The 15,000-nt window shown below is 40.0% G+C and overlaps 1 protein-coding gene across 1 annotated transcript in view; it reads right to left on the bottom strand.

The window, feature by feature from the left end:
* diaph2 (diaphanous-related formin 2) overlaps positions 1–15,000 on the bottom strand; it is a 333,165-nt gene that overhangs the window by 115,894 nt on the left and 202,271 nt on the right. The window contains exon 24 of the mRNA XM_030765467.1: positions 5,417–5,546. Within this exon, the coding sequence (XP_030621327.1) occupies positions 5,417–5,546 (130 nt within the window). The remainder of the gene's footprint in view (positions 1–5,416; positions 5,547–15,000) is intronic.

Raw genomic sequence — 15,000 nt, 5'->3', positions numbered from 1 at the left:
TAAACATGACTGCACAGTTCTAATATTCACTATGGAGGGTTGTGCTCCTGCCTTCATATGAAATAAATGACTGTGCTATTGTTCAGCACAAGACAGGATTGTGTCAGCAAACCCTCAGAGCTCACAATAGCACTCCCTGCTACACAGAAACAAACTGTGAGTACTTCTCTTAGATATCTGATTACACTCACTCACACACACACACACCACACACACACACACACACACACACACACACACACACACACACACAAAAAAGAAAAAGTTTGACCCTGCAGTTATCCTTAAACTCTTCTCTGTTGTATTACTGTGAGGTAAAAGAGCATTTATCAGAAGAATTACAATAAAAGTAACTGGTGTGTTCAAAGAGAGGGCTAGGAGAAGGCCACTTTGACTGGGCTCTTGGGAACAGTATATTCTGTTGATGTAGAGAATACACTTCACACTCGAGGTCTCTCTAGCAAGGCATCATGGCATGTAGTTTATGACCTCTCTGCTCCAATATGCCACAGCACTGAGGATAATCAATGCAAAACAACACCTGATTCATACCACTGCCAAAAGCAAGGAGCCCTCTACTTCACAGCAGCTATAGCACCTCAATGAATTACAGCCACAGAAAAGAACCAGGCTATACATGAGCAATCACATGATTGAGAGAGCGAGAAAGAGAATGAGGTGATGCACACCAAATCATGGATAATTAAATTGATATTACCCATGCGTGTGCGCGTGTGTGTGTGTGGAGAATGCACAGTTTTGCACAATATTTCACCTTAATTTGGAATGTTCCATTATACATGGACATGGGCTCATTAGCACATAAGACATGGCAGCTTCCTCTCTCTCTCTCTCATATATATATATATATATTCCAAATAAGGAATCTCATTACTTTTGTTTCTGCCCTGTGAGTTACTCTTGATTATTATTCACTTGTTATTATTTACTCATTACTTACTATTATTAGTGCTAGATTGTTTTGATGACCCTGTGTGTTGTTCTGTTGTATGTTCTTGTGTTGAGAACGAAGACAAATTCAAATGTATGACATGCCATCATGAGACACAACAAGAGAGAGAGCCAGGGAAAAAAAAAAGACAATGCCATCCTGGTTTTCATGGCCACTCCCTATGCCCCAGCTCTACCTTGAGAATCAGCACATTCTAGACCTGGCCTCAGTGGATGAACAAAACACATTTTAATTAGACCTGACCTTGATGGAGGTGGATGGAGATAGAACTGTGAGGGGAGAAGAGGATGACTCCAAGCCCAGCAGGGAGCCCAATCCGGCGAAGTCGGTCACGACCGCCCGTGACCTCCACCTGTACTACCAATCCTCCACAGTCCTGTCCAGGACTGGAGGTTTTAACAGATGCAATCATATGTGCCAGGAACCAGTAACTAGTCAATGACTTTTTCATGATGGGCTGTCTGTACAGTCAGAGCACGTGTGTCGAGGATGCGGAATACATTGTGTTTGGGAAGTGAGGATGTGCATGTGTGTGTGTGTGTGTGTGTGTGTGTGTGTGTGTGTGTGTGTGTGTGTGTGTGTGTCCGTCCAAATATCATGAATGAATTTTAGTTCTGAGACAGACTGTGAATGGCGGAAAGTGTATATAGGCAAGTGAAAGTGAAGACATCTGACTGAATCACAATAATGATTTCGGGCAAATGCCAAAGTATGGCACTCAAGTCTGAAGAGGAAGGCACAGTGATCTGGTTATCATTGATTAGCAATTAACTTTCTTTTCAATTTGGGCTTGTCATGTCAAGATTGGGACTTTAACATTACATGGGTCTAACTCAGGGACAGTTAACATAGAGAGAACTGGGGGTGAGAGTCAGTGTAATTAGATTAAGTTTGGGTCAATCTGCAATAAAACAGACAATAAAAGAACCAGCTCTATCTCCTTTTGAGAGGATTTGAGGGTCAGGTGACCTGGTGGTAGGCCATTTCCTGGTAGAAAATGAGATGAGAAGTGAAAAGCAGAGCCTTTTTTTCCCCTTTCTCTCAGTGAAATCAGGTGGAACTGATTACTCTTTTCAATCATGTATATTAGAAGTGTGCACTCCAAGCCACCAAGCATCTGGAGATGAGTGCGTGATTAGCCAATGTGTGACGTCTCCTCAGCCAACCCCCTGCACCCCCTCCCCCCCCAAAAAAAAGGGAAAAAAAAAAACCAAAAAAAAAAAAACCTCTCCATTCCCTTCTCCTTGGGGTCTTGACGCAACAGGCTGAAATCAGTCGCTGAGACCTCTCAGCTCAGGGGCAAGGTGTTAGTCAGACAGCGGCTTGTCCCACTGGGCCAGCATTACACACAAGATAAGAGATGTCTGCCATACGTTCTCAGGAACCTAAGGACAAACCAACACACCGAGAGAACAACACGGACTTTGTTTGGAGCTTGTGCTGTAGCCGACAGATCAGAGAGCAAAGCCGTGTAGCCCTGTGTGACGGGATAGAAGAAATAGAGTTAGCTGTTCCCTGCTACACCCCAGCGCTCTGCTGTGCTAACTCTGTCGAGCTGGAGGGTTGCTTTGATGGAGCGGACAAGGATAGAGTGGAAGGAAGTAATGTTATAAAGAGACAAAAATGCTCTTTCATTCATTTAGCCGATAGGCTTGGGTGATGGACGGGGAGAGAAAGGCAGGAGGAAGAAAAACAAAAAAAAAACAAAAAAAGGAAAGAAAAGAGATTTGTCTTTAAATACTACTGAAGAAAACAGAGAAAAACGTGAAACATATTTGCTATTACAGAAAGTCTGCTGGTGTATCAGCATAAATGTAACAGCTATATTATTGACTAATTTAATCACAGTAGAGAACATGAGAACAATAAAGCCGGTACTCAAGTCGGGGGTGGTGGCTGTACTATTTCAAAGTGCCCCTGGATGAATTTAGCATTACGTGGCTTGCTTAGGGGTCAGCAGACAGAAAAAGGGCAGGGACATTCGAATGTGCAGCATTTTTATACTTAGTCAACCTCCTCAGTGCCTCATTTAGGGTTCAAATCAGTGACCCTTCAGTTTTTTGTTCCAAGTCCTGCCCTGTTGTAACAAACAGGCATTACATGGAAGTTATAAAGCAAAACTGAAAGGTAGCAAAAAGAAAGAAATAGACACACACACACACACACACACACACATACACACACACACACACATACACACACACAGGCACCAAAGGAAATATAATGGGGCAATGTTTCTTTTTCAAGAAGACACAAAAACTGAAATGCATCACAAATTAATTAACACTATGAGCACTGAAACATTATTAACCCTCACATTAAGTGAGGATATTCTTCTTTAAAGTCCTGCAAGGTCCTGTAATTCAGACCTGTTGTCAAAGTCCTCACTGACAGCTACAGTGAGAAAGCTTTCCTTATTACAAACACTGTTCTTCATGACTTGTCTATGCATTCTGCTATGGCATTCAATGTAATGAATTGAATCATGCGACTGCTTATCTGTCACACTAAATTAAGTAACAAGCATGTACTAAGAATTGATTGTCCCTGAAATGACTCTGTTCATAGTGTGCACAGTTTGAACATACACTCATCCATCTCTTATACCCATAAAGACTCTGTTGGTCCACTTCAACTGTGATTGGTTCCTTCAGCAGAGCACATAATTAGTTCAATTAGATTAGGTAACCAATTAGGTTACTAACACAGTAAATAGCCCTCAAGGGCTCCATCCAAATACTTCCGAATGGAATTAGACAGAAATTAGTTTATTGACAGGAGAAATTACAGCGTAGCCAAACACACAGGGCTCTACTACCCCCGACAATAATAAAGACATTAAAATTTAGCAAGAGAGCAATCCAACAAGCAATTATGTGTGCCTACAAAAAATCTTCTAAATAAATAAATAAATAAATACTACTACTACTAGTACTACCAGTTATAGCACATGATATATTGTCTTTATTTTTTGTCATTAAAACTACATTAAGACATTTCAAATGATGGCCTGACAGTCTACTGTACTGTATATTGGGGATGGCAAATGAAGCTCTTTACAGGATGCTTCAATTCCACAAAGTCAGGAGACAGCATCAAAATCTGTTGTACTGAATGTAGTCATCATCCTCCATAAGCCTCTATCCCATTTGTGCTGTTAACCTTTCCTGCTGGCCATACTCCTACCCATATGTTTCCCCGGTGGTTCATTAAACTTCTCTCATCAACCCCAGACACTGGACTATCTACCTTTCAAACAGAACGCAGGCAGAGACACATGCAAAATTTACTCAGAACGCAGGGATTAAAAGGGGGCTCTTTGGCTATTAAGCAGTTTTACTCTATCTGATGTTAAAGCACTAATTAAAATATCCCATTCAGGTCTAGTCTAATCTCTTGGGTTAGTCCATATAACATTAGTTCATCTAAATCAAGCTGTAAAATGCCCCAAAGCCTCACGCTTGAGAGAGAACCATGGGGAAAAAGCAATAAAGGATTTGTCAAATGCCACGCATAAAGAAGTGAGAAATCTAGCCTGCTAAAATAAGAGGGATTTCTAGGATAAACACCCCAAGGTCAACCAGGATGGAACCTGTAAGGCTCTCACAAAGAGAAGTCAGATATTTGAAGATAGGTAGGGAAATGCCAATACAAAGCAAAGCCTATTGTTCAATTAAGATCTGATTTAGTTTGGCTTATGGTATTTAGAGAGCAATTCTGTTTGATTAGACTGGCCAACACCAAGAAACAGAAGCAAGTAAACAAATAAAAATAAATTCTAATTTGAATTCAAGAACATCCTGACTTAAGTGGAAGACTGCATGTCCTGCATTAATTAAAGGAGGGGGGGGGGGGGAGAAGAAAAAAAAAAGATAGTTACTTAAAAAAGATATATTGACTCTGAAAGAGGTGGCATGCAAGTTTTTTGTTTTTTTTTAAATTTGTTCTGTGTTATTTATTTGTTTATATTTCTTTTCCTCTCGATAAATCCACTCCTATTTTAAAAGCTGAGGTCTTCCCTCATTGTTCCTCTGTCCTCCTCATGCTTACAATCCACCTGCATCATCAGCACACCTCTTCATTTTGCAATCACATTGCAAATCTCTTCCAAACCACAAAGTTTACTTGTCCTTATTACCCTTCCAGGTCTGCTGGTAACGACCTACTGCTAAGCAACGTTTTCATATACACTAATATCATTGTGTTCCATTGATCTCTCATTGTTAAGATGACTGAGACTCTTATGACATCATGGGATCAGAGGAAGCATTAACTAAATGTGTGAAATGGGTAAAGAAGAATGGACATATGAAGCAATACAAGTGGCCATTGTAAACCAAGCTGTGTAGAAAAGGCAGTAGACCATAGACACAGTCTCATGAGTATGACCTAAGCTGCAGCAAGCCATGCTGTAGGTCTTCTAAGGGTTTAGGGCGGTTTTACCTTTGCTGGCATTTTCTACATGTTCTAACTCCTCAGGGAACTTCAGGATCTCAGGATGCCTCTCTTCACACTTCTCAGCAAGGAAGTGGAGAAGGGTTGTATTCTGGTCTGTTGATTTGGTGTCTCGTAGCTGTGAGAGAGAGAGAGAGAGAGAGAGAGAGAGAGAGTCAGGGCTATCACTGTGAAATTTCCTATGCTCCAGGTCCTCATCATCACACACACTCACACACACGGTAAGGAAGAGGGGGTGGGGGTTGGGGTGGGGTTGGGGGGGGGGGGGGGGGGGGGGGGGGGGGGTTTGTTGGGGGGGAATATACCACAAAAGAACGGTTTGCACTACTGTAAATTCTGGATATTTACAGTCTTTAAATATGTAATTTGTGCATTAATAAACATATGATAAAAGCATGTTTATTAATGGAACATTTCTGTGTTGCAGACTAAACATTTACATTTTTCAATCATCAAGAAAAAAAAAAAAGTTTATAGTTAAAGTTAACATATTATATTATCAAGGATAAGTACACCATTTATTTACTGTTTAGGATATCACTGTACTTCGTTGTACACCTCCGATCCCACATACATTTTTAAAGAAGATGGGGGATGCAAGAGCTGTTTGTTTTGCATCTGGGTACCGTTGTATCTGGCATTTAAGCGTCAAGACAACAATTCATAACGTTATCACACATTACTAATGAGTAAACATGTCGATAAAAATGACTGCCGAAGAGAAGAGAGCAAGGTCACATATTCACCTCTTTTACTTATTTAACATGCTTGATTTGAAGGGGGAAAAAAAAAAGCTTTATTTATGACCACTCATTTCATAACACTGAGGTGTCAGTGGAGGAATGAAAGACAGACAGATTTACAGCTTCTGTTGTTGCACTGCACTGATTTAGTGGCATCTGCTGATTCCTCAGACCTGTACGATGAAAGGTGTATTATGAGCTCATTCTTGTCTGACAATCCCACAGAAATTTCCCAATCTGATGTGCACTGACAGGCAGGAATGGATTTAATTGTGGTGTTGTGAGTATCATAAGATCATTCTGGCTTTGTTTCTCAAAACAGACAAAGCCATCTGCCATCACTGCATGTAAGATCAGTGCCATTAGAGAATCCTTCATACCTCGGGTACCAAACCCTAGTTCAGTAGTTAAACATTTACTTTAGACGTCAAAATACAAATGTTTGATTATTATAATTAATCTGAAGCAATGATTTTGTTTAATATGAATCTCTGAATTCAGGAACACTTATCACAAAGTACACATTTTAATTTCATCTCTCCTTTTCCCCTCAGTTCTTAGCTGCATTGGTTTGACAAGAGAATGAATGAGTGGAGTTGGTTGTGAAGTTTGCATGTGCGTGCTTGTGTGCATGTGGCTAGAGGCCCACACAAAGGCAAGAACAGGGACCAGCTGACCTCTTCACCCTTCCAGACTCAAGCAGATTGTTAGCTGTCAAGTTTCCAGCTTCAGGAAGGGAATTTTGAGCAGAAAGATGCTTGCCATAGCTCTCGGCTGGGTTCTGGAAGGCAGTCTAAGTCCTCTGGTCACACGGCGCACCAGCTGTGAGATTAACCTCCGCACAAACTGACTGCAATGTCTGGAGCTCTTGCAGACTTCATATGAAACAAATGTCTATGTTTTTGAATTTTCAATACAGGAGATTCACTGGGTCCAAAGGGAGAGGGGAAAAGAAAAAAGAAAAAGAAAAAAAAAAATCATTGAATCTACATTGGTAGAGTGGTTGTGGGAATTTGAATGTTCTTTCTCAGTGTGGTGGTAATACATGCTGACTGATATTAGTCTTGCAGTGAGTGGCCTAATTTTTATCAAGAAAGCAACCCCCCTATCAACTATATCCTTTAGTCTAACTTTCTCTAACAGTCTAACTTTGCTGTCACTTGATATCACTTGAATTAAAAAACAAACAAACACGTGAATAATAATAATAATAATAATAATAATAATAATAATAGCCTTAGTAGTAGTACGATAGAAGAAATTTAAACCTTATGTCTAGGGAAAACCATTAAATTAAACCACACATGTAAATCCAAATCCCCCCAAAAATAAAGAAAGAAAGAAAGAAAGAAAGAAAGAAAGAAAGAAAGAAAGAAAAATAAATAAAAAATAATAATAACAAGGTCACAATCAAACCAGTTGCAATGACACTTTCTTCCCAGATGTACTGTCTTGCTTCACATACTGATTTGTTATCAGAGGGGACAGACCAGTGACGAAATTTTCATTCAGCTAAAACATGTAATTAATACCATTTCTTCCTAACCAATAATATTTTCTTTATATTAAACTAAGCAGTGTGACTAAATCGGTTTCATGTGTATTTAATTTAAAGAACAATAAGTTGTAGTTGTAGCTGTGTGAGGTTATATCTCTTTAACTCCTTTTGATAACTTCTTTCTCAGAGCTCTACTGTACACCCTTTACTTTACTTAGCAATGGCACTGTGCACTGAAGAAGACCACCTGAAGAATTAAATGCTCTCTACATATTGTGTTGTAGAGTACTCTGTGTATGCTTCGTGACTCGTGGTCCAATGAACAAACATCTTCTTCACAACCCGCCGACTTCTTGCGCCCAATCCGTCACACATCTTGGCACGTAATTACCTATCCAAAATGGTCTGCAAGATCAATAAAGCCTTTAGCCTAGAAAAGGCCTTTGTATCCTTTTCAAACTGAGAAAGCTTTCCTGAGATTATAAAGGAATTGTTCTCAGGTGGAATGAATGTCTGCGAACTCAGACTGGAGAAGCGTGGATTCGATTAATCCATTAAGAAAGCATAATTCAAAGATGGCTTTACAACCTCATTCTTGGTATTTATCTATTTAGTAGACAGTGCCATTGCCTTTTTTTTTTTTTTTTTTCCTTCCTTTTCCCCCCATCCTGAAGCTTGATTGTTTGCAGTGGAGGAATTCTCATACTGTCGAGCCAATAGTCTGTGAATTATTATCGGAATTTCCCGTGGAGTGTTTTCATTTCAAATGGCATTGTATTCTAGCATCCATTATATAAATCGCTTCCAATTACTCCCTGAGAAATTGGCTATAAAGGATAGCAGAAGGAGAGTCATGTATATGCTTCAATCTCCAAAATGACAAAAGCTCACAAATGACTTGCAATGCCTCACCGCTGGAATAGAAATAAATAAATAACCAAACAAACAAATAAATAATAGATGATTGTCTTCTAGTGTGACCCTTTCATTGAGCCTGCTGGCTGTCCTACATCAACAGTGGGACATGGCAGCCCCCCCCCCCCCCCCCCCCCCCCCAAAGGACAGTGAAAAAAAGAAAATGTAATTTTCTGTGTCACAACAGAAGGCTAAGTCGTACTTTTTTTCCGTTTGTTTTGTTTTTCTCACCCCTTCCTCTTCCCTCTGTGAGATTTTTTGTTTCTCACGTTAATCATGCTTTCTTGTCTAGATGTGCCTTGCTTTCGAGTGAAGAGACTGTGGTGACGAATTTCAACTCAGCACCTCGTCAAATTATCTCCAGTTTGGTAACCGCTGCTACCTCATCTTGCTTTATCTGCAGTAAAAACATGCACAACAGCTAATACGGAAGTAATCATAAATGCCTTGGTGTACGTATCAAAACAAGGCCAGCATATTGCACTGCAGAAACAACATCTGAATGCTAATACCATTTCTTTATTTAAATAGAATTAAGTTCTGAACCTGCCCAGCCATTTACTGTTTAACAATCTACACCCAAAAGCAGTGAGGAGGCTGACTGGCACCAGGGAAGGGAGAGAGAGATCTACATGAGAAGCTTTGCCATCTTCACAGCCAATCTCACCACGCCGGCTGCATCCCTGTCTCCTCGTATAACCATCAGAGTATTGTGGAACGCTAACGGTATCCCGTGAAATTAAAAGGCTACTAAATTAACAGGCTACAGTGATGAAATAAACATCAAATGTTACATACAGTATAAAAGGACGGGGGGTTGGTTGGGGTGGTGGTGCTGGGGGGGTGTTCCTTGTTAATAATAACATTGTAAAAATGGATGTCAAATGGATGTGTATGTTTGTTTTAGAACAGAAACCAACAGTTGAAAATCTATCTGTATGTATGTATATATGTATGTATGTATGTATGTACGTATGTATGTATGTGTGTATGTATGTATGTATATGTTTCATAATCAGAAATATCAGAACTGCGTAAAAACTGGGTTTAAGACATTGACATTCTTAAGAGCTCTCTAGCTCTCTGTAGCTGGAATTTGATCTGTCTCTGTACTGTTGCTGTCCACTGTTTCCAGAGAAGCATGGGAGAAGGCTATGGCAACCCTGGTTTTTGTGCCTTTATAGCACCCCATGGAATCACACTTCTTTCGAAATCCTGTTTGGGTCCTACAAGACCCAGGAGAAGTTTTTTTTTTTTTTTTTTTTTTTTTTTTTAACACAGTTCATTAAGTGATAAAACTATGTGGTCACAATATGTTAGACTGCAAATCTTATCATACCAAGCATGTAATCAAAGCTATGAACATTAGAACTGTGCAAACTGTGTAAACTGTGCACCCACAGTGCAGTCTGCAACTGTGAAAGATGTATAGAAAATCAGCTTTCAGCATATATACACAAAGAGATTTAGTTAACAATAATACGAGTTATTGTTATTGTACAAAAATCGAGCCGGGGGGTTCATTAACATTTAAGTTGATTTAAAATCCTGGCCATTCTACCAAGTTCACAACAATGGGTTACATTCAGATATGTTCTTGCATAAGTATCAGAAGAATAATGAAAACATTTCTGGCACATCAGCAGCCACTAATTTTGGAATCTTATGGGTTATGTATAGCCCTGGTCATTAAAGTGTTTGAATATGCAGTGATGTGCTGCTGTTTAAATAAAAAAAAAAAAAAAAAAAGAAAGGCTACTGCCTTCCACCTTGAAATCTTGGAAAGGGGTGAACTCTGTGAGAGCTCCAGTGATGTTGAAATATTTAAGTGGTGGTTATTATGGCCTGACTTTCAGTGCTAATCATTATGGCCTAATGGCCACAGACATGAATAGTGAGTGAGATTCTGTGTGTATAATGGCTGTAACTCATTGGGAGCCAGGGGTAATTAACATATGTGGTACATTCAGTTGGCCTTCTTTGCTCTGGAAAATGGTAATAGGCAATGCTCATTTTACCATAGTCTGAATAATATCTCTGTGTTCAAAAAAATGACCAGCCATCCAGCTGAGAGGCTTAAATATACAGGGACATGTACAATTACCACTGATCCTGATATTTTTTTCCCCATCAAGAGAAGTAGGGCACATTAAGATGTTATCAGAGTCTTAGTGGATTACTGACATTGAAGGCTACCATGATGTTGGTGAACTGAAGTTTCACACGTCTGGAACACACTGTTCAAAACCATAGACTGATTTTCAACTGGGTCACTGAACAGGGGATGGCGATTAAGATGACAGTAAATAAATAATATGCTTAACGATACTCTTCATGAGTAATGAACCTTTGAAAATAAATAAATAAATATTCAGTATTCAATTTGGTTTAATTCAATTCAGTTCAATTTAATTCAATTCAATTCAGTTCAATTTAATTCAGCTCAATTCAATTCTGTCCAATTCAATTCTATTCTGTTCCCTCCCTGTTTACATAACATATACAGTACATATATCAAGACACTGAAAATAATTTAAGAGGGTTGTGACCCTCTTTGGGATACTACACTGAAGCACCACACCAGCTTCTCTTTGAAAATAACAGGTTAAGTGGGTCTGATATAAAGATGCGATGTGAGGGCATGGGAGGGGGAGGAGAGTAGGAAGTGGGCATGAGCCTACTAGCATCTCCACTCCAGTGCACCAGCAACTTGTTCCATATTTATTCCCCACAGTGAATGCCATGCTGCTGGAGTTCCACGCTGAGAGAACTAATTAGCACAAACCACCTCCCTGTGCCCATTCTGACAACATTCTTCTCGCACACGCACGCACACACATGTACACACACACACACACACACAGCTCAAATACGCATAGGTATGGACAAAACTACACACACGCGCAAACACACACACACACAGGCAGGCACACACACACACACACACACACACACACACACACACACACACACACACACACACACACATCCCCACGCACACACACATATACACACTTTCATCAGATGGGGATCAATCATCTGCTCACGTTGGGTAATCACAATTTAATTTCATGCATTTCAAATTTTAATTTGTTCATTGTTATACCCCGAACTGTCGCTACTGCATGCAAAGACACTCATTTCTGGAAAGTACTGTTTTCATGTGCTACATTAGATTAACACTATACTGAGGGATGAACAAAATCCAGTGCTAATACAATACTACAGGTGCATTTTTCATGCAATCTATCAAAAGCTCCTAAAGCTTGCATATTTCATGAACATATACAAATAAACCATGTACATTTCTCTCCCCTCTTTCCCTTCCTTTCCTTTAAAATATTAAGAACACACAGCTGTAATGGTAATCATACTGACTGCCAGCCATCACCATGAGACAGACAAATGTGAAAGGCAGTCAGCATTAAGCAGAACAATTGCCTTTCAACCTGTGTTTACAAATGCAGCATAGGAAATAAAACAGAGGGGGAGATAAGAAATCAGACCAAGGGTTGAGGCTGACACCATGGCTCACTGCCTGAAGAAGCAACCCCACTTTGGCGATCCCATAACCCGACCCTTCTGTTTGCCACCATGGTCAAGAGGTGATACAAGAACACAAAGCTCTCTCAGTTAATCCTGTGCTTTTATAGGCATGTCAGAAATCGGTAGTCCTTCATTCATCGGTAGTCCTTCATTCATCAACAACAACAACAACAACAACAACAGCAATAAATAAATAAATAAATAAATAAATAAAAATGGGGGGGGCGGGGACTGCATGGAGGTGGGTTGGCAAACCCTTCCAAAGCTTCATTCAGAGTGAATTCTAGTTCTTTTTACCCTGTGATGACTACAAATTTTTTGTGCCATTTGGCAAGGTCCTTTCACAATGCTGAAGAGGTGAGACTGAAAGACTACAGGGTCTGCCAACAGAAATCAGTATAAATACACATCAGCCTCCTCAATAACGGGTGTAACAGAAACAGAACAAACCATGGCCTGTGTGGTATTGTTTGGCCCGAATTTCCAATGACTTAGCCACTTGAACACTAGTGACAACTGGCAGGAATCTCTCTCAGCATCAGCAATTACCAGCGCTGGAACTCTGAGACTACTTTAAAAATGTTGTCTATGACAGGGCCAATATAGTAGCTAACAAAGCCAACAGTCAACAGACAATATCATCATCCATACTGAAGGATAGGCCTACCATTTGGAATAGCAGACACTACTGTTTTATGTGTAAACACATACACACACACACACACACACACACACACACACACACACACACGTACAATCAATCAATCACACATCTGTTTGTCATTTGCCATCAAATCACAGATCTGTAACATCCATACGACATGGAGTGCTGGAGGAGGAGAGAGGAAGAAAGAAGAGATCATGAAAGAGATATCTCTCTGCTCTCTGACATTTATTGAGTACAGTTGGGTTTCGCCCTTTAAGTGGGGACACCCTGTGGTTTGGGGTGATTAGGCAGTCATTAACTTTATCTGACAGAATTGCAAGCTGGGTGCACACTGATTAGTGCGGTGAGGTGAAGATCACTGATATAACTGCAGTCAGTGGAGTCAAAGGGCTTTCAGATACAGCCTATAGAGATGTACCACACTGGTAGAATATTTTATATAGACAGGGATTCCCAAAAAACAATTTCTTTGGTGATTCCCAAAAACGGTGGGAGAAAGGGAGAAAAAAAAAAAAGGATGCAGGGATTAAACTCACACTCTTTATAATCAAATTCAAGGAATCCTGAACTCTATGACCTTGGACCTTCGACATCACAGTTTTCCTACACCACTTCCTCCCATAAGAGCAGCAGATATTTCTCACAAATTACTCAACACACTCCACATCACAATTTATGTCAGCAGTGCTGGCTCCATTAGTAATCTTGTTATGAACTGAGTAACCTAATTTGCTTAAAGTTATGATCTTTCACCAAATTTCAAATGGTGTCTCATCAACACCAATACACAACACCACACACACACACACACACACGCACACGCACACGCACACGCACACACACACACCCCAAGGTCTTGTTCAATGTGTTTGTCTTCTCTGCGTAGCAACCTCTTCATTGTGACTAAGCTCAGACAGAGAGACAAAAGTCCGTTTTTTATTTATTTATTTTATTTTATTTTATTTTATTTATTTATTTTTATTTACTTTTTTTTTTTTTTTTTGCACAACCGTTTCAGACATTGCAACAGATGCCACACTGATTTAGTTAGAGTGGAGAAAATCATTTAACAGGTCATGTAAGGCACCTGTCACAGTCAAAATCAGATCTTAAAACGGTATGTCATACACAGTGGGGCAGCCAACAAAATACAAAACTATGTCTATCTGAATAAGAGGAACTCATAAAATCTTGCAGAGTGAAATATGTTCAGCACTCAAGAAACCTGAAGCATCCCTATTACTCCAAATACAGAGCAAAGGTCCGATTTCTTCAACCATAATTATCATTCTCTTTCAATGTGGTATCTCTTTATACACAAATCATCACGGCCAAGATTAGAAATCCACGCTTACGTTAAGTTACCATGTACACATACCTACTTTTTACAGGGATTGTATTCAGTTGAGAAATATTCCCAAATTGTTTTGAAACTGCAACAGAGAATGCTTGGAATACTCGACCATATTCACTCTGCCAGGACTTAGCATTCATGGCAGATTGTGAAGATCTATACAGAATAATAAACAGCTTCCACCCAGCCAGCTGAGATATAGAAATCTAAGAGAACAATTAGCTAATAACAGACATGGGCAGCGATGAGAGAAAAAGGAAATCTCACACCAACTAAAGGATTGTCATCTCTTGATTGCTCAATTAAGCTCCTGGCTAAAGGACTTCCTAGTTCTCCAGTGCTGGTTCTGCATAGATTCTCTCTACAGTAATTTGTGTATTCTCTATCTTGGAGACAAGGGGAATGTCACACTTGAGTGAGCGAGGGTCTGAGAGTCAGGCATAAAGGACAGAGAGCCTGAGTGGAGTTTGGAACATCGTGATGGCCGTATCAGAAGAATCCCAGGCAGGAGTGGTAGCCAGCGGGCTCATTTTGGAGCTCTCCCCCTCCGACGAGAAGTGTTTGTTTAGTGAGAATGACATGAGAACGTGCGCCCCAGACCACGCTTTTGGCAGTGGGACTCTGGGAGTCACGGTTCAGACATAATAGATCTAGATATGAGGATATATTTCAGCCGGTAGTCAAACCAAAGTTGCAGAATTACAAGAAAGTGTGCTTGTGTGTGTCTGCATGTGTGTGTAAGGGGGGGGGGGGGGGGGTGTACAGCTTAAGGAGACATGCACTGTGCACTCCTTCAGTAAATTTATAATTGAAAATTATGTTAAAGAGGGAAATAAATAAATAAATAAA

This window comes from Chanos chanos, chromosome 2 (genome assembly GCF_902362185.1).
Source record: "Chanos chanos chromosome 2, fChaCha1.1, whole genome shotgun sequence".
Taxonomy (NCBI): domain Eukaryota; kingdom Metazoa; phylum Chordata; class Actinopteri; order Gonorynchiformes; family Chanidae; genus Chanos; species Chanos chanos.
Note: the sequence above shows the minus strand (reverse complement) of the source record. Positions and strands in the feature narration are given on the sequence as shown.